This window comes from Alternaria atra (assembly GCF_907166805.1).
Source record: "Alternaria atra isolate CS162 genome assembly, contig: 37, whole genome shotgun sequence".
NCBI lineage: Eukaryota > Fungi > Ascomycota > Dothideomycetes > Pleosporales > Pleosporaceae > Alternaria > Alternaria atra.
This window is the reverse complement of record NW_025091336.1, coordinates 365,322-387,987: the sequence shown is the minus strand read 5'-3', so window position 1 is coordinate 387,987 and position 22,666 is coordinate 365,322. Positions and strand designations below refer to the sequence as shown.

General features: G+C 51.0%; 5 protein-coding genes across 5 annotated transcripts; 3 read left to right on the top strand and 2 right to left on the bottom strand.

Annotated features, from left to right (window-relative positions):
• Window positions 1-3,923: 3,923 nt before the first annotated feature.
• Window positions 3,924-6,897, top strand: ALTATR162_LOCUS11849 (uncharacterized protein; the record flags this gene model as incomplete). Its single annotated transcript, XM_043319491.1, has 3 exons — window positions 3,924-4,092; window positions 4,154-6,761; window positions 6,813-6,897. The coding sequence occupies 3 exons, from the start codon at window positions 3,924-3,926 to the stop codon at window positions 6,895-6,897; spliced, it is 2,862 nt and encodes a 953-aa protein (XP_043175426.1).
• Window positions 6,898-7,225: 328 nt separating this feature from the next.
• ALTATR162_LOCUS11848 (uncharacterized protein) lies at window positions 7,226-10,873 on the bottom strand (the record flags this gene model as incomplete). The annotated part of the gene is made up of 3 exons (XM_043319490.1): window positions 7,226-8,314; window positions 8,367-10,423; window positions 10,477-10,873. 3 exons carry the CDS (start codon window positions 10,871-10,873, stop codon window positions 7,226-7,228), a joined length of 3,543 nt encoding a protein of 1,180 aa, XP_043175425.1.
• A 557-nt stretch (window positions 10,874-11,430) lies between these two features.
• ALTATR162_LOCUS11847 (uncharacterized protein) lies at window positions 11,431-15,023 on the top strand (the record flags this gene model as incomplete). Its single annotated transcript, XM_043319489.1, has 5 exons — window positions 11,431-12,633; window positions 12,678-13,109; window positions 13,160-13,720; window positions 13,767-14,341; window positions 14,393-15,023. The coding sequence occupies 5 exons, from the start codon at window positions 11,431-11,433 to the stop codon at window positions 15,021-15,023; spliced, it is 3,402 nt and encodes a 1,133-aa protein (XP_043175424.1).
• Window positions 15,024-16,229: 1,206 nt separating this feature from the next.
• On the top strand, window positions 16,230-20,604 carry ALTATR162_LOCUS11846 (uncharacterized protein; the record flags this gene model as incomplete). The annotated part of the gene is made up of 4 exons (XM_043319488.1): window positions 16,230-16,438; window positions 16,497-17,112; window positions 17,171-17,976; window positions 19,515-20,604. The coding sequence occupies 4 exons, from the start codon at window positions 16,230-16,232 to the stop codon at window positions 20,602-20,604; spliced, it is 2,721 nt and encodes a 906-aa protein (XP_043175423.1).
• A 521-nt stretch (window positions 20,605-21,125) lies between these two features.
• On the bottom strand, window positions 21,126-22,308 carry ALTATR162_LOCUS11845 (uncharacterized protein; the record flags this gene model as incomplete). The annotated part of the gene is made up of 2 exons (XM_043319487.1): window positions 21,126-21,876; window positions 21,935-22,308. 2 exons carry the CDS (start codon window positions 22,306-22,308, stop codon window positions 21,126-21,128), a joined length of 1,125 nt encoding a protein of 374 aa, XP_043175422.1.
• Window positions 22,309-22,666: the final 358 nt, after the last annotated feature.

Below are 22,666 nucleotides of genomic sequence, written 5' to 3'. Positions count from 1 at the left end.
AAATCGAAGCAAACCGATTTGAAGTTTCAAAAAGAGTCGTGCTATTCCGTTCTAGATTCCTGAGCAGCCCACGATTCAGTATCTGTGCTCCCGGTACGAAGGCTCCTGCGATGCCAGCAGCGATTTGACCAATTGTTGCTGTTCCGGATCCTTGATGGGGCGTTCCTAGAAATGTAATACCGATGGTAGCTCTGAAGATGTTGACATATTGACTTTGACCGCACGCTTCATTCAGGGCCCGCTTCACGATTATACCACCTAACGAATGGCAGACCCAAATAATCCGTCTTCCTTCACACCCATTCTGTATATCTCTAACCTCCTGTAAAAGGGAAAGAGCAAAGTCGTAGATTTGTGATGTTTGAAAGCCTACGTCGGCGGGATATCCGTATGACCATATTCGAGCTCTTCCCTCAGGTAATTGCTCGCGCATCTGTTGTGGCAAGAGATCTCGAAAGAATACGCAACCAGTTTCTGGATGTTGCCATGTCTTGGTTGGTTTTCCCATAAGACCATGGACGAATATTATCCTTTAGATTCGCCCATATTAGCTACGACTTCTCTCGTGGGATCGGGAAGGTTGGAGCGACAGAAAACTCCTTTGGCAGTTGGACATACTCGACATCGCAAGGAGCGGTTTCATTCTGAGGGTGAACGAGGTACAGGCCAGGTTCGTTCTGGTCTTGGAATCGTACGAATCGTGCCTGAAGGGATCACCATTAGTCCAGTCTTGTGAGGACTCATTAACATTGAAAGCTATATTCACCATTGGGTCGTTGTAATAGAGACCTAAGGTCCGACAGAGAGAGTTTTTCCGCCCACGTAAAAGCTACATTGTGAGTGCAATGGTGGCATCTATAGCGGGGGTGTTCTCGAACCCCAAGGTTCAGCTGGACTTCAGCCTCGTTGCACATGCATACCCTTGTTTCATCTCTGCATGTTCTCGGTCCGTGGCGCTGCGCCACCAATATTACAGCGTTTAAAATTGGTGAAAACAGACGAACAACGAATAGTAATTGCTCGTTCGCTGAGGGGCATGGACAAGCAGCCTGTGATACGGACCCGAAGGACGCAGATAGGGCATGACCATGTCCAAACCCCGCGACTTGATTTGCAATGCACTGCATCTCCTCAGAACACTCGTTTCCAAATACGATGCGACCCTAGTATGGTGCATCGAATTACTTGCTGCTGCTTCCCACGTCCAACGAAATGGGCAAGGGTTAGTGCAGCGGGACGTATAGCATGCAGCCTTAGATAACATAACTTATTACCTTACCAGGCTTAAATGGCTACCATCAGATCTCTGCTCTACCTGACCAGCGTTCATCTAGTAATACACTCTCTTTATACTTGAGCCTAAACTTATGTTAACGCGGTTCACAAGCGAGTCTTCATATGCGTACTTAAGTTGAATCATCAAGGTTCATATCAGTTGGCCAACAAATGCCTGCACTAGCGCCGAGGTGTTCCTTCGTGTGTTGTTACCTACGTGTTCATGATTCCGCCGTAATTACTTGCCTGCTTTCGAGGATAAAAGGCACTCAAATCCGTAGGTATCACGAATATCAAACCCAATATTCCGCTCTGGGCAGAACTGCAAACTGCCTCATGAATTGCAACAGTATCTTCCACTTCTCAGTCATCACGATGGAGTGTGGTAACCTTGGTCATTCGCATGCAATACTGTAGGAGCTGTATGTTATTCGGTCTACGTCTTAAGTGTAATCATAGATCACTGAGTGTAGCAAGAACGTATCCGCGACGCAAATTGGATGAGAGGCATGATGTAGTCAAATACGTTACGCGCACTGATTGTAAAGACGTATGGATCATTGAACCGTCACGGAAAAGCCCGCGAAGAACGCCTAATTAAGTTTACAAGCGGCATCGTCAATCTCAAATCACATTCTGCTTCGCATTCCATGCAGCCCTCCCTCGTGAGCTGAGAGACATGGTCTATGACCAAGTCATGGCTCGCGGAAAGCGTGTCTTGGAAGCCCAACCCCTATGTCTAAGGACCCTGCCGTGCGTGGTGACGTATGGAGATCCGGCCAGTACACAGGCGAGACAGTGGCGAGAGAGATAATCTTAATCCTGTACCGTGGATTGTCTCTACTGATTCCTTGGAGGCCAGTATGGAACATCTGTCTACGCTATCCAACAAGAACACCATCATTGTCTTCCAATTGAACCTAGAAAATACGTGTTGGCCAAGGAGCAGCGATGCTCTGTATTCGCGCTTGCTAGGCATGTTAGCGTTAGTTACACCACACATTTATCGTTTGTGCTCTAAGGGTTTTAGCAAGATCAAGGTGTATCAAGGGATGAGCGCTGCACATCTTGATCAGTGGCCATGGATAGGATGTCCTCGGAACATCACTTCTTTCATTGACATGGAGCAGGAAGAGTTTCGAACGGTGATTCGCAGGTTAGGTTATCTTAAGACGATGAAATGGGGGATATATACTGACACATGGGTTAGAGGGATGGAACCGATGACGAAAGCAAGGCGCGAATTGCCGATGCAATTCTGAAAAACCGTGGTACTAACCGGGATGTTGGAATTGGGTATCGGTAGGGATTTCGAGTGAGTGAGCATTCTTCGGGACCTGTCGAGCCGAAATTGTGAGGATGGAATACACCAGGATCCAGCATGGCTAGGATACTAAGATCGCGTCGACCTAATCGTCGTAATATCGGATGACCCCATCCGTCGCAGTTGTCTCAAAATGACCATCACCGCCACAAAATTGAACCTTGACGCTGAGTGTGGCCAAGGAGGACTTGAAATCCCATCTGAACACGATACGAGCAGATTTCTTGGGTCACGTGAGAGTTCACCATCTTTTACTGTCACCAAGAGGCAGATCTTGTCCTTCAAAGTCTGCTGATCTAGGATGAAAAGCTCGTAAGAGGCGATGCCATCCCTCCAGCGATTTGAGTGCTGCTCTGTCCATCCGATGAGGTCTTCCGCGCTTCAATCTAGGCATGGTGTTGAGGAGTCCTCGGAAGGAGGTGCGGAGGTATAACTGGTAAACCGAGGTATGACTTGTGTGTCTATGAGCACGGCTATGCGATTTGTTAGCGAATGCTTCCGTGGGTAGAGGTCCATGACCTGATGACGGCTCCTCCGCTTCGCATACCCGGCCCTTCGTCACCACTAAACCCCGGCACTCCATGGCTCAACGTGATAATTTTCTAGAATCTGTTTACCAGTCAAACTCGCGATCCTGAGAATGTGCGTAAGACTCATTGCACGAAAGCTAATCGGCTTACTCGTTTCGGGATACTGGCGGTGCAGAAGACGGGAATAGCATCCCTCAGCTTCTCTGACATTTTCGCAGCTCCTTCCGTTGTATTTGACACCTTTCACTCCGTGTTAGGATCTTAATAACGGTAGGCGTTTGACAGCCAAAGTTTCGATGGAAGCACTATAATAGCCTATCCTGTCCCTATCAACCCCCTAGTGGTGCGCACTATGGAATAGTACTACGACGAGTTAAACTGAAAATGCTTTCTTTTTATCAGCAAGAAACGAAACTCCTTGTATATTTACTGTACTGCAGCAGGCTATGGATTGATGAAGTTCTTCATATGGAGAAGTTGTAGGTAAAGTTTGAGTCGGGTCTGAGCAAACCCTAGCCAGTCGTTTGTGGAGAACGCGAATTCACATGATGTTGCGCCAAAGCCGGCTTATCTCCGCTCCATCGCCGAAGTCCAAGCTCCAAGCTTAGGCGTCACCGACAACCAGATGCGCTCATAGCTGTAGCGGAACTCATCAGCACAGTGAGATAGAGTACTGGGGCTGTGGATTGTCGCGCAAATAATGAGCAGGAACCCACGATAGCGGAGAGCTGAACACGAAGCCCGACATGGCTTACGATACCTCGAGCGGGTATGCACCGCCCAGCACAAGCAACATGCAAGAGGATGCGTCAGGACCCATGTTCAATATAGAGCGCGTAACATTACAGTTCAACATTTCCTCCGACTTTGTGGCTGCTGCCGTGGCGAACAATGTGGTGGTACTGGCCCTGTCGACTGGGCGCATTCTGCGCATAGATCTGGATAGTCCCGCAGATATAGACGGTTCGTAGAGCAGATTCGAATATCCAAAGAAGAACATGAACAGCTGCTTACATATCTCAAGATATCGACCTACCGAAGAAGCCGTCAGAGGTCGGCGTCATCAGGCGTCTCTTCCTCGACCCCTCCGCATCTCATCTCATCGTAACCACTACCCTCGCCGAAAACTACTACCTCCACACACAATCACGGACACCAAAGGCGCTATCACGGTTAAAGGGTGTTGTCATAGAGAGCATATCGTGGAATCCCTCTCAACCTACTGCGTCGACTCGCGAGATACTTGTGGGCGCGTCAGACGGTAATGTTTACGAAGTATACATTGAACCATCATCCGAATTCTATAGAAGGGAAGAAAGGTACCTAAAGAGTGTGTATAGGACAAATGATGGTCCCATTACAGGGCTATGGACAGATATGGTGCCAGGAAGAACAGATCTGCGGCGCATCATTGTTGCGACACCTTCGACCTTCCTCCATTTCGCAGGCAAAGTCGGACGTCAAGGATCTGAAGGAAGCGGGTCTATATTCTCAAAGTTGTTCGAGAGCGAATCAGCGACAGTTCATGAGGTGTCCAATGTGGCCTCCACAGCAACCTCGCTACTATCTGTCTCTCCAGAAAACCACGAGAACTTAAATCGCGAGGAATCAAATATGGAGAGGATTTTTGGTTGGCTCACATCACAAGGCGTATTACACGGCAAGCTGTACCTATCGCAGGATACTTCTGAGCTTGGCAGCAAGGTTCTTGGAGACTCAAAGATGCTGCCTAGATCTCAGGTGCCGCCTTCACAAACGGCTAGCGGACGCACACGACGAACACAGGACGCAGTCAGTTCGATGATACTGAGCCAGTGGCATATTCTTCAGCTAGTTGAGGGCAGGATCGTAGCCATCAATCGTCTCGACGACACAGTCGTCCTTGACCAGGTTGTGCTGGAACCTGGGCAAAGTGCGCTTGGTTTGGTAGCTGACCTGAAGAAGAACACCTACTGGCTCTTTACAACCCAGGAAATCTTCGAAATAGTTGTGACAGACGAGAGTCGGGATGTCTGGAAGATCATGCTGAAAGCACAACAGTTTGAGGCGGCTTCACAATATGCCAAAACACCAGCCCAGAAGGATGCAGTGGCAACGGCATCTGGTGACTACCTCGTTGGGAAGAGCCAGTGGATGGAGGCTGCGACGATCTATGGTCGAAGCACAAAACCCTTTGAGCAAGTTGCACTGACGTTCATCGACAACGGCGAGCAGGACGCGCTACGGAAGTACTTGGTGACGAAGCTTTCCACGCTGAAGAAGTCATCAATCATGCAGAGGACCATGGTCGCTACCTGGTTGATTGAGCTCTACATGGCTAAGCTCAACACTCTCGATGACACCATCACCACAAAGGCCGAGCTATCAGAGAGCATGAATACCGCTGAAACTCACGATCAACTATCGGTCATCAGGAAAGAATACCAAGACTTCGTAGCAAAGTACAAGGCTGAATTGGACCGTAAGACGGTCTACGAGATTATCAGTAGCCACGGTCGCGAGGAGGAATTGCTCTACTTCGCTACTGTGGTAAATGACTACAACTACGTACTGTCGTACTGGGTGCAACGCGAGCGGTGGCAAGAGTCTCTGGACGTCCTTAAGAAGCAGACAGATCCAGAGATCTTCTACAAGTACAGCTCCGTACTCATGGCACACGTGCCAGTCGAGCTGGTCGACATCATGATGCGCCACTCCACATTCGACGCACAGAAGCTCATCCCAGCTTTCCTCAACTACAACAACCACACCAAAGCGTCCTTGAACCAAAATCAAGCAGTCCGCTACCTCCTCTTCGAAATCAACCAACACAACTCCACCGACGCCGCCATCCACAACACCCTCATCTCCATCTACGCCTCACATCCCACTCCCGATGAATCCGCCCTTCTCGCCTACCTCGAAGGTCAATCCCTTGCCCACGAACAAAACTACGACGCCGACTTCGCCCTCCGCCTCTGCATCCAACACAAACGCGTCCAATCTTGCGTTCACATCTACAGCTCTATGCAACAATACGTGCAAGCCGTCGACCTCGCCCTGAAATACGACGAAGTAGACCTTGCCTCTACCGTCGCCGACCGCTCCAACACATCCCCTCCTCTCCGCAAGAAACTCTGGCTCGCCATTGCCAAGAAAGTCATTTCGCAATCTAGCGGTATCAAGACGGCTATTGAGTTTCTAAGGAGAGTGGATTTACTCAGGATAGAAGACTTGATTCCTTTCTTCCCCGATTTCGTCGTCATCGACGATTTCAAAGAGGAGATTTGTGCTGCGCTGGAAGACTACAGTCATAAGATAGACAGCTTGAAACAGGAAATGGATGATAGTGAAGCGACAGCTACACACATCAAATCCGATATCAAAGCCCTGGAGCAACGATATGCGATTGTGGAACCGGGAGAGCGATGCTATGTCTGTGGCTTACCGTTGTTGGCGAGACAGTTCTTTGTGTTTCCCTGCCAACATGCGTTCCATAGCGATTGTCTAGCTAAGAGGGTGGTGGAGCTTGCAGGGATTGCGAGGGGGAAGAGGATTGCGGAGTTGCAGGCGGAGGTGCAGAGGGGGGTTAAGGTTGGGAAAGGGAGGGAGAGGGCCATTAAGGAGTTGGACGCTTTGGTTGGGAGTAGCTGGTAAGTCTCCTTTCTATTTCGTTCGTGGATGGATTGCTAACGTGGTATTAGTGTGCTATGTGGTGAACTTGCCGTCAAACTTGTCAATGAACCTTTTATCAGCGCGACAGATGACAAGGATGAATGGGCACTTTAAATCAATTATTGTCAGCATGGCATTACAATCAGGCGAATCAAAGTCAAGCAGAGAATTTTTGAAGGAAGCTCTATTGTACATTTACTTAATTTGCAGCTCTACTCCGCCGTACGTGTGGTATACAAATTTTGGTGGTGCTATAGAATAGACTAGCTGATGATATGATTCCTGTTCCGTCCCCAAGACGCCGTAGCGCTGATGCAAGAATGTGATATGGAAAAACAATAAGAGCGCGGAAGATCAAACAAGGTAACTCAAACGCCGGATGCGACCATTCCACCGAGCTTCGAAACTAACGGGCTTCACCATGAGTTGACGTGCGATGGTTCTACTCATCCTCATCATCATCCATGGCGACGTCACCGTTAGCTTTCGGCGCAGCGATGGCGTCGTCATCTTCGTCTTCGTCGTCGACGACACGAGCTTTGCGAGGACGGGGAGCCGCAGCAGCAGCGCCTTCATCGTCGCTGCCCGCCGCTGCATCAGCCTTGTCCGCATCTCCGGTGGGCGCGGCAGCCTCTTCGTCGCTCTCATCATCGATGAACTCTGCGGACTTGTATTTACCGGCGGGTTCGCTCTTGCGAGCCAGCTTCCTCTTCTTCTTCTCACGGGGTCGCTCCTCGTCGGATAGGTCTTCGGTGCCGCTAGCCGTGGTCCTCCTACGCCTTGAGCGCGGCTCATCGTCGTCAGAGGGCAAGCCATCGTCGGTATCAGAGTCCGCGTTCTTCTTCTTCCGCTTCGGGCCCTTAGGCCCACGCGCCTTCCGCTCTGCCTTGCGGACTTCCTTGTCCTCATCCTCTTCCATGCGTCTACGCTCTTCTTCGTTACGCTTCTCCATAAGTTCGCGGTCGCGCTGGAGGAGGCGCTGTTGCTCTTCGGCGTACTTGCGCTTCTTCTCCAGAGCTTCTGCCTCCGCGCGTGCCTTCTCTTCCTCACGGCGACGTACTTCAGCTTCGCGAATGCGGCGCGCTTGGTCGAGCTTGGTCGCGTTCTCACCCTCGAATGATGCCTGCTTCTCGCGAGAGCGCTCGAGCTGCTTTACCATGGTGTTGCGACCCATGTCTGCACGCATGGTAATGTCTGCACGTGGGAAAGGTGGTGCCTCCTCCTTAGCAAGCTTGTCAAGTGCTTCGATCGCCTCGGTCAAACCTGTCGCAGCCTCGTCAACTTCCTCGAGCGTGCGCTGCGTCTCTGGAAGCTTGTTGATCTCGGTGGCGATCAGGAATTGGATGTAAGCGACGTTGAACTGAGAGTTGAGGTCTGCGGGAGCGGCCTTGAGGGCTTGCTTTGAGTAGTCGAGAGCTGTTCGGTATGCGGCAATGCTGCGTTCGTGTTTGGCTCGGAGATACCAAGTTCGTCCTAGACAAGCCAGAATCTTTGGGTCATTGTGCCTGTTTCTAGACAGGGCTGCTTCGTACTATAATGTGTTAGTATATCATACCAAAGTGAAGCAGGGTAGATAAGCTTACGTTTTCAATTGCTCTCGCATACTGCTTGACCTCACAGTATGTGTGTCCCAAGTTGACAAAGACACTGTGATCTTTGAGTGTTTCTCTGACCTTGCTGAAGATTTGCAGGGCTGTCGAGTAATCCTTCTTATCTTCTACCAGTGCGATTGCGATACCCTGAGCAGCATATGCGTTCTTTGGGTCGAGTTGCAGCACCTTGTCGAAGAACTCCACTGCTCGCTCGTAGCCCTTCCGTCGCTTCTCTTTGTCCTGTTCTGAACTTCGAGGCATCTCACGCGCGATGGCTAAGTGAATGTTGCCCATGCCCATAAGCGAGTAACGGTCATGCTTATCGGACTTCTGCAGAGTATGCTTGTAGACTCGTTGCTCATCATCCGCTGCAAAGTTGGAGGTCTTCTTCTTCGACTTGTTGACATACCATCCATACAGGGCTCGCACCTCGACATTATCCTCGTTTTCTTTAAAGAGATCCTTCATTGCTCTAGGACCCTCGTCTTGTGGGTTCTCCCTCAAGGCGATGTAGGTAAGACGGATGCGCGCGTCGACGTAATCGGGGTGTCGTTGAAGCAGACTGTTGTACACCTTCTTCGCCTCCTCCGCTTGGCCCTCAGCTTCGTAAGTTCGGGCAAGGTTGAAACTGATGGAAGTGACGAGCGCGTCTGTGTCGATGGTATCGTCGCGGTTCTCTGCATTGACACAGGCGTTGAGTGCCACCTGGAAAAGTTCTTGAGCACGTACGTAGCGTTCGGCCTGGAAATGGAAACAACCCATGTTGTTAAGCAGTTGAGGCGGCAGGAGCTGGCGCAGTGCTGCTGTGAGTTCGGCACCCTCTTCAACTCCTTCTGGGTAGTCTTCCTCTGGGATGGCTTCAATCTCCATCTGCTCTACCTCTTCAAGACACTTCAAGCTCTTCTCAGGGTGGTCGGTCTCGTACAGTCGGGCCAGATTGAGCAGTACCGACTGGTCAGGAGTGACTTTCTTCTTTGGGTCCTTCCATGCGCTCTGCACGCTCTCGAGATATTTCAATGCCTTTTTCAACTCTGCGGATTTGTCTTCGGTGGACTTGCTGTTCTGAGCGGCGAAAACGTCTTCAGCGAACAAGGTGCCAAGTAGTGTCTGCGCTTCCACGTTAGGCGATTGCTGGAGGATCTTCTCGAGGCGGAACTTGGCGCCGTCGTAGTTGTTCATTAGGACGTTCATCTGAGCAAGTCCGAACTTGGCTGGTATGAAACCCCGCTCCTCGCCTCCTCGAGCCTGGTCGGACTTTTGGTAGTACTCTGCAGCAAGTGAAGTGTTGTCCTGTTGATGCGCAACCTTGGCTCGTAGGTACCAACCATCGCTGGCTATGGCGTTGGTGTCGGTAAGCTCGATGGCACGCTTTGCAACATCTTCAGTCTTGGCGAGATCCCTCCTCAGAGCAAGATAGCTACCAACTGTTGCACAACTCAAGGGGTACTGGTTGTCGATCTTCAAAGCGGGTTGGATGTATTCACCAGTCGCCTTCTTGATCAGTGCGGCGAACTTGGGGTCAGAGGTGGAAAGATTGGCGGTCTGCTGGAAGTTGTAGATACCAAGCAGAATCAGGGCAATCTTTGATTTTGGGTTCAGCTCGAGAGATCTTTGCCAGGCGCTGGCAGCTTCGTCCTTGTGGCCTAGTTGCCAGAAACAGCAGCCGATACCGATGCGTGGATCTGGATCGAGGAGGTCCGGAGAGCTCTCGAGGATGTTCTGGTAACCCTTCAGGGCGTCTGCCCACTTGCCCATGGAGTAGTGAACACGGGCCTTGCCCATCTTGGCCATGAGGTTCCTTCCGTTGGATGCCCTCAGCGCGTCTTCGAAGCATTTCGCGGCCTGCTTGAGAGTTTCCATGCGCTCTGGGCTGACAGTAGAGCCGGCAGCAGTTGCAGGGCCCTGGAGTGAGGCCTTGAGGAGGTATAAGACACCACGAGCGAGGAACAGTGGGGGGTGCGAGGGGCTGATACGGGAGGCATCGTTGAGTACGCCGGTAGCCGACTGGATCCAGTACTCTTTCAATTTGACATCACCATCTGCGTTTTCTTGTACATGTTAGCCTTTGCAAAGATATAGAGGATCTGATGTGATGACATACGAGGCCTAACGCGCGGTGCTTCGCGACATTTGAGCAGGTACAGCCAGCAGAGACCGTTGAGGATGCTGAGCCTGTCCTCACCGCGCGCGCGATTGAAGACTTGAGTGGCCTGTCTCAGCACATCTATAGCCGTCTCTATCCTCTTGCGCTTCGCATAGGCGACAGCGACCTGCACCCACGTCGATGTCGCGCTCTTCTCAGCCTCCAAGATGTCGCATAGCTCGGTTGGGTCGTCCTGGATCTGCTCGTCTAGGGGAATTTCGACATCGAGCTGGCCTCCCTCATCGTCGGCGACCGAGATGGTGATGGAGCTGGGCACGTCCGAGTATCGTGGTGGTGGGAACATGCTGCCAGCGCCGTTCACGCCATTCGCGCCATTGGCGTAAACTGCAGCCATGTTTGTGGAGAAATCGCGATCGGGGAGATGATTTCGCGGTTGATCGGGGAGCGGAGACGGTCTCAGCGCGACATAGCAGGGGGGAGGCGTAAAGAGGTAAAGGCGCGAGGCTGATTCGTGCCTGCGTTGGTGGTTGGATAAAGAATCGCGAGTGAGAGCTTCTAGGGAGCGCGGAACGGCGAAACGTGCGGAATGGGAGCCTTGGCGCGACGTTGACGCTTGACGGCAGCAACAGTAGAAACAACTTGTTTCCAACTTTCAGCTACACGACTGAGCCATGTCATGCCATGTCGCATGTCCTATGAGAGCCAGATAATACAATATACATGTGCATACCTCACGTCGTGCCTTCCAGTTCATGTTCGGCCCTTTCCTCTACATTAGATTGACATTCGCGACTTCCGTGATCCCTGCTATTCCAACACCCCCGAGCTCCCCGCAACGGTACACATGCACCACACATATACCTAATGATGCGCAAACCTCGCCATTGCGCACCATGAATACGGAAATAAGGAACACAAGGAACACAACACTGCGCGACATCTGAGTCTACCATGTCGCGCAATCCAGGCTACTCGCGGGCGGGAGCCAATGGAGGCTATGCCAATGGCAACGGCAACTACGCTGGCGGAGGATATAATGGATACGCGGGTGGTGACAGCAACTACGATGACCGGCCAAGCGGTGAGCGACCACGAAGACCAGGTGGATACGGTGGCATGAGCGCGCAGCAAGACAACAACTATGCACCACGACCGAGCAATGAGCGCGAACGACCCCGACGACCTGGTGGCTACGGTGGCCTTGCCCAGGAAGATGAGATGGAAAGGAGACCTAGCAGCGACCGAGAGCGCAGACCCGGCGGTTATGGAGGAGGCGGCTTTGCAGCGCGCGACGAGAGCCCTCGCCAGGTCACACGGCCTACCAGTATCGAACGCAGCCCAGCGAAACGTCGTAGCGGAGAGCGACAGAACGGGAGCCGGCCCAGGAACGCAAACAATGGACAGGGTAGCCAAGCAATCGAGGAGGTGCTCCAATACATACAACAAAATTGGGGATTCATGACCAAAGACCAATGCGTTCCCATCGAAGTTGCCCTAAAACTCATGGATTCGAGTTCGCTCGGTCTGGCAAGTCAGGCTGGTCAGTTCCAGCAAACGCACGATCAGCTACAGAACGCCCTGAAAGGCATCGTCAACGAACACCACCAAGGTTTCAACAGCTCCATTGGTACCTTCCATCAGATTCAGTCTAGTCTACAAAACTCCCAACACCGTGTCAGAACTCTTAAAGGCTCACTTGTCGCGGCCAAGTCGCAACTCTCTACAGCTAAGCCAGAGCTCAAGGAGTTTGCCACTACCTCTCAGAACTACGATGAGATGTTACAAATGCTCGACACTATTGAGAAACTACAGCTCGTACCTGAGAGACTGGAGGCTCGCATATCGGAGAAGCGTTTTCTGACAGCTGTAGACATCTTACAAGATGCGCTACGCATGATACGGAAGACTGAAATGGAGAAGATTGGAGCCCTGTCTGACTTGCGCACATACCTTAGCAACCAAGAAGTATCGTTGACTGATATCTTGATCGAAGAACTTCACAGTCATCTCTACCTCAAATCGCCCTACTGCGAGGACAGATGGAAGGAATACGCCCAGAACCAAGTCAAGGGCGATCTGTCTCAGCGCGCCCAGACTGATGCAAGAGGCCGGTTGCTTTACTATTTCCTAGACGGTCTCGATACTTCCGAGCCAGTATGTATGCCTCTATCTATGACGTATCCTACTTACACTCCCAGATGACGGACGATTCCACGCATAATCCTGAGACAGACACGTTCCAGTACATACGACTGGTTATCGAGGCGCTGAACAAGATGAGCCGCCTAGACATGGCAGTAGATACTATCGAACAACGGCTGCCAGTCGAGCTCTTCAAGGTTGTAGACAAGTCTAACAACGAAGTCGCGCAACGGCACCCGAGCATACTGCGAGCCTACTCCGCTAAGAAGAAGGGCAAAGCCAAGACTGAAGTTGAAAACGAAGATGTTCGGACTACTCTTCTAAACGACTTGATGTGGACTCTCTATGCACGGTTTGAAGCAATTGCGGAAAGCCACCGGGTTGTGCACGACGTTGTGGCAGGCATCGTTCGGCGAGAGAATCGAGCTGCATCAAGTGCAACATTGACCCGTGGCTTCAAAGAGTTGTGGAAGCTGTACCAAAGTGAGGTTAGTAGTCTGCAATATTTTAGCTGCTACTTGTCTGACAATTTTTTTAGATGCGGTCACTTCTCCACGACTATCTTGCTACGGACGGCGAAGCGTCTTATAGAGGCGGCCAAGGTCAGACGTCCACTGGCAGTGCATTCTCGCGCGCTCCTCGCGACCGAAACAAGCGCATGTTCAAGCTATCCGACGTGGATACCAAAGCGGCCGAGCTTTCCAAAGAGCGAGAGGATCTAGAGGTCATCCTCAAGACATCAGTGCCTGGACTCGTGTCCGACTCAAAGCGACCAGAGGATGTCAACACTAACACAACCACCAACCTTGACGGCAGTGCGACTGGACACAAACTGCTAGTTGAGCCCAGTGTCTTCAACATGGGCATTCTGTTACCCCCATCACTAGACTTTTTGAATCGGTTGAAGGAGGTCGTGCCATCAAATGCTGATATCAGCATGAGTACTTTGACTTCGTTCTTAGACGACTTCTTAGTCAACGTCTTCCACCCACAGCTAGATGAGACCCTCATCGAGTTATGTTCTCAAACGTTCATTGAGATCGACTCATTCAACGAGGATCCTCACTGGTCGAGACACTCCAAAAAGCCCATCTTCAAGGTATGTTGCTCACTCCTGACCTGCTCTATCTATACTGATCCAACAGGGAACTGCACAATTCTTCACGCTCATCACTGCTTTCTGCAAGATGCTGGACAACCTTCCCCACGATCAAGCTTTCTCTCAACTTATCGTCAATCAAATGGACACATACGCCCAGAAGTGTAGTGGCTGGTACAAGGCTCTCGTCAGCCGATCACAGCCTACAGCAAGCGGCCGTCTTATGAAAGCACCTGCCGTATGGGCAGAGTCTGAAGCAATGGAAGAACTCATTGCCCGCCTGGTGCGAATAGATCCATTGGATCACGAGGAGTTGAACAAAGCCATCGAGAACGAGGTCGCTCTTCTGATCGAAGCAGTGGAAGCTGACGAGCCCCTGGATCAAGCGGATATGATACAGGACAAGAAGAGTATCGTCAGCCTTTGTTTGCTGTACACAAGCATGAAGTGGCTGGCCACCAAGGCCGCCCAATTACGACATATCAGTGATCGTGCGTCTGACCCGATTAATGCGGAATCGAACGGCCAGAGGCATAACAGACGTTGGACCCAGCTCTCCTCCTCCGACCCCAGGCCACAAAGCGCTCGGGTTTATCTCCCATTAAGCGCAGACACAGCTGCGTGAGTACTCCTGACATTCGGAAGAACTCCTTTTTACTGATCAATCTACAGTATATTCGATGCAGTTGTACAAACCTACCATTCTCTCAGCACCCGCGTTCTACGCACGCTGCACCTCTCAATCCGATCCACGATCTTGCATTCGCTCAACGCGAGCACACAACCGAACGTCTACATCGACACTCTACTCAGCGACCCCGACCCTGCCATCCTCGCCCTTAACGCCACACTTGTCTCCTTCGACACCGAAGTATCAACCTACATCCCAACCGCGTCCTACATGCACATAACACGCGGCCTAGCGACCTTGATGGACACATACCTCCTCAATCTCTGCACCTCCAAGATAACCCGCATGAACACCAACGGCTGCGCATTAATGCAACTCAACATCCTTGTCCTCCAGCAAAACCTCAAGAACATCGAAGACGGTGCTACATTACCCTACGCAGCCCTCTTCTTTGATCTCTTCACCGCAGGCCCAGATACGATCGTCACAAGAGCTAAAGAGTATGGCAGGGGCTTCGGTGTCCAGGGGGATATGTTTGGGGAGCAGGAAGTGAAGAAGTTGTTGCAGATGACGTATGAAGAGAGGCTTAATGATCAGAATAGGGAGGCTAGTGTGCAGGCGAAGAGGGCGCTAGATGCGCAATTGTTGGAGATTAGTGAATTTATGTATTAGGATGTTCTTACTTGCCCTGAGCGGAGGCTTCGGTTGCTAGTTTTGGTAGGGAGGAAAGTGCAATTGAAGTAGTATCTTATTGTTGAGTAGGCGGAATAAATTTGATCCCACCCCAGCCGCTGAAAGCACCTATGATCTGCTGGTTTCTTCCGTTCCGCAGCATAGCCAAGATGGCGTATCTTCAGCCTCGTGAACAGACGGCGACGTTGCACCAGGTGGCGTCCGTGCGGCTCAACGTCGCCGAAGATGACAGGGGTGGAGATACAAGCCACTCAGCCAGCTCGCCGGGAAGGGCTTCAGCTGCACCTCGGATACGCTGTTACGATATGACACGATGGTTGATCTGGAATTTCTCCACCGCTACTTTATCAGGATGGCCACGTGTACGCACCATGCTGTCTTGTAAGAAGCTGCAACGGTGGGTCGTTGGGTCGCACTGATTGTACGCAAGTAGATGTGGGTGTGATGCCATGCATATTACATGGCAATATCCTGGAACAGACGACGGGACGGGTATCAAGTAACGTTACCCGAATGGAGCACTCCACATGCATACGACAACCAATAACGGAGAAGTAAGCTGCACGTCAGCCTCCAGCAGCTCGGTGCCAAGCTCTGTATTGAGTGGCACCTTGGAACATGGTGAAATGAGCGCTGTTGGTTGAACACCACCACGGACGTAGCCGATTAGTCTGGGATGCTTACCTTTTCTCCATTTGGGCTTCGCAGGCTACGATAATCTCGGCGCAGGTTTCCAACCGCTTGGATCTGAGAATTAGGCCACCACTTACGGTGACTATCGTCGCCGATGACAGCGACTTCGGACCGTCGGGGACTACCATTTGTTGCGTATCATCGGGATCTATATGTTTTGAGTGCTTGGGGAGTGAGACGGTGGTGGGTTTACGAGGTTTATAGGGTTTCTGACTCCCTTCCTCTTGCTCATTTTATGGCCATGTTTATCCGATCTTGAAGTTTTCCATCTCATCTCGCATCAAACACCTTCATAAACAGGCAGTTTGTCAAAAGGTGTGGATTATATTGTCGTTTCTACCCTCATACTGCCTTGTTCTCTCTTAATTGCACTACTTGAAACATACCACTATTCTTGCTTACTCCTTCGTAGTCAGGCTACTTTGATTCCGTAGCATATATAACGCCACTAATCGTATTGGTGGTATTGGTGAGACTCTCGATTGCTCAACTATGTCATCTTCCAGCACCGCGGAAGATGTTGAGAAGGGCAGAGTAGGCTCGGACTATGCGCATCTGAACAACGATGAAGTGAAGAGCTTTGGTTGGGCAGATGTCACTGTCACAGTCAAGGATAGAACATCCCAACAACCGATCGATCTCCTATCCAATGTGAGTGGTATGGTTGAAGCAGGCGAAATGATGGCCTTGATGGGCCCAAGGTACGTTCATAGCATCCTCACCCAGGCTACGTACATACATCTAACGGAGAACATCCAGCGGCTCCGGAAAGACAACCCTTCTCAACATCCTCGCCCACCGCGCCGCAATACCCAAGGCCACCATCCAACAGACCCTCCGCATAAATGGCGCCCCAACAACACTAGCTGCATTCCGCAAATTAAGTTCCTACGTCGAGCAAGAAGATGCGCTAATCGGCTCGCTCACTGTCCGCGAAACACTCTACTTTGCTGCTCAACTGGCACTCCCAAGTTCGATACCCGCATCATCCCGCAAAGCCCTGATCACTTCCCTCCTCGCCTCCTTCGGTCTCACCGCCCAAGCTGATACTCTAATCGGCACACCGATCCGCAAAGGCGTGTCTGGCGGGCAGAAGAGACGAGTCAGCGTTGCCAGCCAACTCATTACGTCCCCAAAACTGTTGTTCCTCGACGAACCAACCAGTGGATTAGATTCGGCGGCTAGCTACGAAGTCATCAAATTTGTCCGGGATATTGCGAAAAAGTATAGGATCTTAGTGATTGCGTCGATTCATCAGCCAAGTACAGCGACGTTTGGCTTGTTTGACAAACTCATGCTATTGAGCAGGGGAAAGTGCGTTTATAATGGGGAGGTAAAGGGTGTGCAGGGGTGGTTTGAGGGATTGGGGTATGAAGTGAGTCTCAATCCTGCTGTGTTGCAGAGAAAATGACGGCTAACACGATTGTCGATAGATGCCGCTATACACCAATCCAGCTGAATTCGTCATCGACCTCATCAACACCGATTTCTCCCAAGACAGCAACATCGCATCGCAAAGGCTTACCCACCTCCATACTTCCTGGGCCACATCCCCCGCCGCAGCAACACTCTCGGAAAATCTCCGCGTAACCGCTGTCACAGCTCCAACCTCCCATATCCCATCTTCTCTTTCAGCCCCCTCCTCCAGCACCCATGCCTCCCCCCTCTCAACCCTCTGGCCCCTGATCCACCGCTCCTTTATAAAATCTTACCGGGACATCGTCGCTTACGGCATCCGAATAGCCATGTACCTCGGTCTGGCCATAATGATGGGCACAGTCTGGCTCCGTCTCTCTCCCACGCAATCCAACATCCAGGCCTTTACAAACGCCATCTTCTTCGGTGGCGCCTTCATGTCCTTCATGGCCGTAGCGTACATTCCAGCATACCTCGAGGACCTCGCCATCTACCAAAAGGAACGCGCGAATGGCCTTTATGGCCCCACGGCTTTCATGCTGGCCAATTTCGTTGTGGGAGTTCCGTACCTTTTCCTCATTACGATTTTGTTTAGCGTAGTGAGCTATTGGTTGGGTGGGTTCAGACCGAGTGCTGAGGGGTTTTGGATATGGGTGCTTTGGTTGTTCCTGGACCTGCTAGCTGCCGAGTCTTTGGTCGTGTTGCTTTCGAGTCTCATACCTATCTTTGTTGTTGCGCTTGCAGCGACGGCGTTTGCCAATGGCCTTTGGATGTGTGTCAATGGGTTCATGGTGCAGCCTGATACACTCAATGTCTTTTGGAGGTATGTTTTTCATTATATCGATTATCAGGCGTACGTTTTCAGGGGGATGATGGTTAATGAGTTTGGGAAGAGGAATTTTGCTTGTGAGAGGCTTGAGGGCGGGGGTTGCCAGTGTATGTATCCCAGTGCGTTGCAGTATCAATGTTTGGTGGATGGGAAGGCGGTTTTAGGGGTTTACGGGTTTGGGACGGGAAACACAGGGAAGTATGTGGGGTATTTGTTGGTCATTGTTGCTGTGTATAGGTTGTTGGGATGGGTGGTTTTGTATTTGCGAAAGCATTAGTGAGGTTGATGGTGCTAGTGGGCCTCGGGATATAGCGTAGTAATGGCGGGTTGCAATAATGTTCAATGAGTGTTGCTAGTAGTGGAGGAAAAGGCGAGACGCAAATCTAGTCGATCTCAACGTTATCTCTCTACTACCTTACTGATCATGAGCGACCAATTTTTGTACCTTTACATTTCAAACTGTCGAATCGGCCTTATATTCTCTCAGATGCTCGCTTTTCAGCTGAGTGAGAAGAAAAGATCAAGCGCATGCCATGGTATCGAGCCGCCGCAGCTTGCAGCTACATCTGAGATACGCCAATGAGCATCGTAGTGCTCCGGATTTCCACTTATGTACTCCAAGGATTCGAAAAGACGTTTGACACCCATGGCGTGCTCAATCTCGACGCGACCAAGCCAGATAACGACGCATCTGGCGCGATAAAAGATGGAATTCATGCGGCGTACTTGCGAGCTCTTCTCCTCGTCACCAGACTGATCAATGCAAAGTGCATCTGCCCAGACAACCCTGACCCCGTTCTTCAGCCGCAACCTGACAAGCGCATCCCGGAGGCTCGCCGTGACCAAATGTGCTATACCGTTACACACTACCTCACATCGTTCAGTTAAGTCACCCCAGCAGTAAGAGAGCGCTTCGTATGCGGGAATGTTGTCAATTCCATACTGTGCCGAAGCTCACACGAGACTGGTGACTCTGAGAACTCAGACGGTAGTATAGGTAAGAGGTGGATCTGACTGTTCGATAGTCGCATGGGGTATAGCGAATCTATCGCGGCTGCAGAAGCGTGTTCGTGTCGCATCAATGCCTATTGACTGGAGGACGGTACATGACCCAGGAAAGCGCAGCGAAGGGGTAGCAGTCGAAAGTTTAATAAAGATGCAATCTATTCCGTACAATATGAGACAACTGATTCTCTTCTACATGCACTCTTGCAGTATTGACAGACGCAGATTTGATGGAGGCATTGTCTAGAGCGGGGTAGGATGGATGCCTCGGGGGGCTGACCCGGGGGGTGGAAGCGAATAGAGTTATCCTACGCTCGGCCTAGCTCGCGAAGCCCCGCTTTCGTCCATCGGGGGCAGTAGCTCTTCACTGCTCAACTCTTGGCAAATGACTCATATTGAATCATGTCACTACTGCGTACAATTTCACCAATCAATGTCTCTGTAATGAGTCGGGAATGAAAAACATGATAAGGCAATTGTATACAAAAGGGGATGTAGTGGACTCGTCTCTAACAGTTCCTTACTAGGATGTCTTCATACGATCTTACAAATGAGCAAGGCCTTCAAGAATATCTTGAGGCGCATCAATCCGCACCAACCAGCGTACAGCTTCTCTCAGGAGGCAGTGCAAACTATGTCTACCGTATCACAAAACATGATGGCTCAACGCGCATCTTGAAACATGCAGAGCCCTATCTGCACAGCAACAAAGACTTTGCACTCGATCCCACGCGTATGGATTACGAAGCCCGGATTTTAGAGGCCCTATCCTCCACCGAGAGCCCCCTGCCCGCAACTCCTCCTAAATCGAACGTACACGCAGTGCAACTGTTGAGCTACGATAAGACGAACAAGCTACTCGAAATTGAGGATGGCGGTAGTCGTAATCTGAAGGACGCTTACATCGACCTAAAGCTCGATATACCACACATCGGAGAGCAGCTGGGAAGATGGCTCGTTGCATTGCACGTATTCGCGAAGAACATCTCCCTCGCTTCACCGGACGAGGATCGAGGCATCAACAATAACCCCATTGCGGTTAACATTTATCGGTATCCCTACAACGGCCTGCACACCGCCCTGACGCAATTTGGTTACGATCCCCAGTTAGCCGACCTTATCAACGAAAGATTCGGGAGTCTAATTGCAACAGATAATGAGTGCATCTGCCACGGCGACTTTTGGCCTGGCAATGTTCTCGTGCGGGACGTTGAGCAGCAGCCGGTCGATTTAACGGTCGTAGACTGGGAACTGGTGCGCCGCGGCACCAGCGCAACCGATGTTGGTCAGTTCGCTGCCGAAGCATTCCTTCTTGATCGCTTTAGAGGTGGTAGAGGTTTGCTCAGCGCGTTCTTGCACGCCTATGTTGTGGCTCGGGAGCATACAGAGGCGCTTGGTAAAGCGTGGTTAACGAGGGTGGTGGTGCACTGGGCAGTTCACATTGCATTCTGGCCTACTATGGTTACATGGTCAAACGAGGAAGAGACGAAGATACTTGTCGATGTGGGCGTTGCTACTTTGGAGAACGTTCTGAAAGAGGACTGGGAGAAGGTGTTGGAGTCACCACTATTGAGAGATGTGAGGGAAAGGTATGCTACGCTGTTGGTACGACCTTGAAAATCTGTACCCGGATCACGTCAGTGTGTCCAGCACTGAGAATATCCGGACTCCGATGCAGGCGACGTAACGGCTGACATCAGCTCACGAGCAAGCACTCATGCTTCACAAGATAGAGACAGAGTACACACCAGGGGGGTGACAGTTGCGGATATAGTGATAAGCGTGGCATGGAAACCAGGCAGTTTGCACTACGAAGTACAATATGACACAGCTGTTAACTGGAGCGTCTTAGAATCAGGGGTACCTGCGATCAGCTTAGGTGAACAGAGCGTTAATGATGATGACGAGAACGGCCGTGTTGGAAGGAAAGAAAAGCAGCAATGTGAACAACGTAGTAAGAGATGCAATATGAGAAGATCAGTTGATGTCGACGTAGGTCGTGTAAGAATTTTGAGGTGCTAACTTGAACAGTCATTAGCCATAGGCTTCATGTTCATTCTGCTCTCTGTGGCTAATCTTCCACGCGCGTATGTTCTGGCTAATAGCATGTAATCAGAACGTACTTTCGATCTCAACGTCTACTGCACCTTCTTCACGCCTGATGCACCTTCAATTTCCGCCATCTTGCCCTCTCGCCAAAACCAGACTGCAGCCAGCGCCGCACCAGGGCCACCCATGACTGTCACGGCTATAACAACAAGGAAGCTTTCAAAGATGTTTTCGAGCGTGGCTTCTCCATTCCTCATCCGTTGTACATCGCATACAGCGACCCAAGACGGGATGATGCACATTGATCCAATGATGATCCAATCCCACTGGAAGATGAACAGTAAGCCCCAGTCAATACCCTTCTTCCATGTGTAGGTACTAGGGATGAAGACGCGAGCGTAGGTCACATCGGGGTTGTCGGATAGAGATATACCACGGATGGTGTACCAATGCGCTACTACACACACAGCGAAAACAAAAGCGTAAAGAATCTTTAGACTTCGGACATCCGCATTCTTGTTCTTTGCAGTAACGGCAGTAGAGGAGCCGGAGAAAAAAGCGATCCACAGCGGAATATTGGCGAAGATGGGTGCGAACTGCCAGAATGCGATGAGGTTCTGCATCGTGTTTAAACTTTGGCCAGGAACGAATAATGCGACCGTGGGTACAACGTAGAGTAGTAAGATGCCAGGAAGAATCACGCGTGCATAACGCAATGGAACTGTGCGTCCGCTTTGGAAGTACGATTTGGGACCTGAGACACGATGGAGGACTAGCCACCAGATAGTGACTATGCAGGCACCTCCCACGTTCTGGTAGACGAAGGCCCAGATGGAAACACTGGAACTGTCAGTTGCATGCTTCGCATCTCGCCATACTTTCATATTGGGTGCCTTACTATTTCAGCCAACTACTCTGGTTTCGCTCCCGGCACGCTTCAACATTATTGACTGCGATAACGGCAGTGAGTTGAAGAAGAAAATGGAGTTGTTGCCAGTAGAACGGCTCATTCCATTGCGTCGGGCCATACAAGAAAGCAGCCACCAAGAAAGACAATCCCTCGTCGAGAATACGGAATCCCGTATAGTGCTTCTTGAGAAGCACACCGTTGGGCAGAGTTCCTGACGCGGCTGCATCTAAGAAACCGACAGGAACGTCATTTTGGGCGGTTGTTATGCGCATCGTATAGAACCCTATCCCAGCTAAAACTGCCATCAAAGCTAGTAGTGCATTGTTGTTCGGGCGGCTAACGCGTGCTATGGATGGTGCCATGGTGGGTGGTTGCTGGCGCATGGGATCCACGACGCGTGATAGCAGATGAGCTGGGTTTTATTCGCTGTCCCGCGGCGCGCCTTGGGCATAACTTGGCGAGCTTCGCCTCTCCGTCAATGGCTGAGCGTCAGCACGGAGAGGCATTACACCCGGTGGTTGCGGGGCTTGCTTATGTAACGCGGCTCGAGGCCCTGCGGCTCATCGGTGCGTGAATCTTCTGAGATGCGATCTCTGGGCTGTCAGAAAAGAGCGTAGCATGATCATATTGTTGGAAGGTTACAAGAGGGAACAGACGATAGCGCAGGTCTTCTTCAGGATGACGCTTAGGTAAAGTAACTAGGGATCTTTTACGTGATTT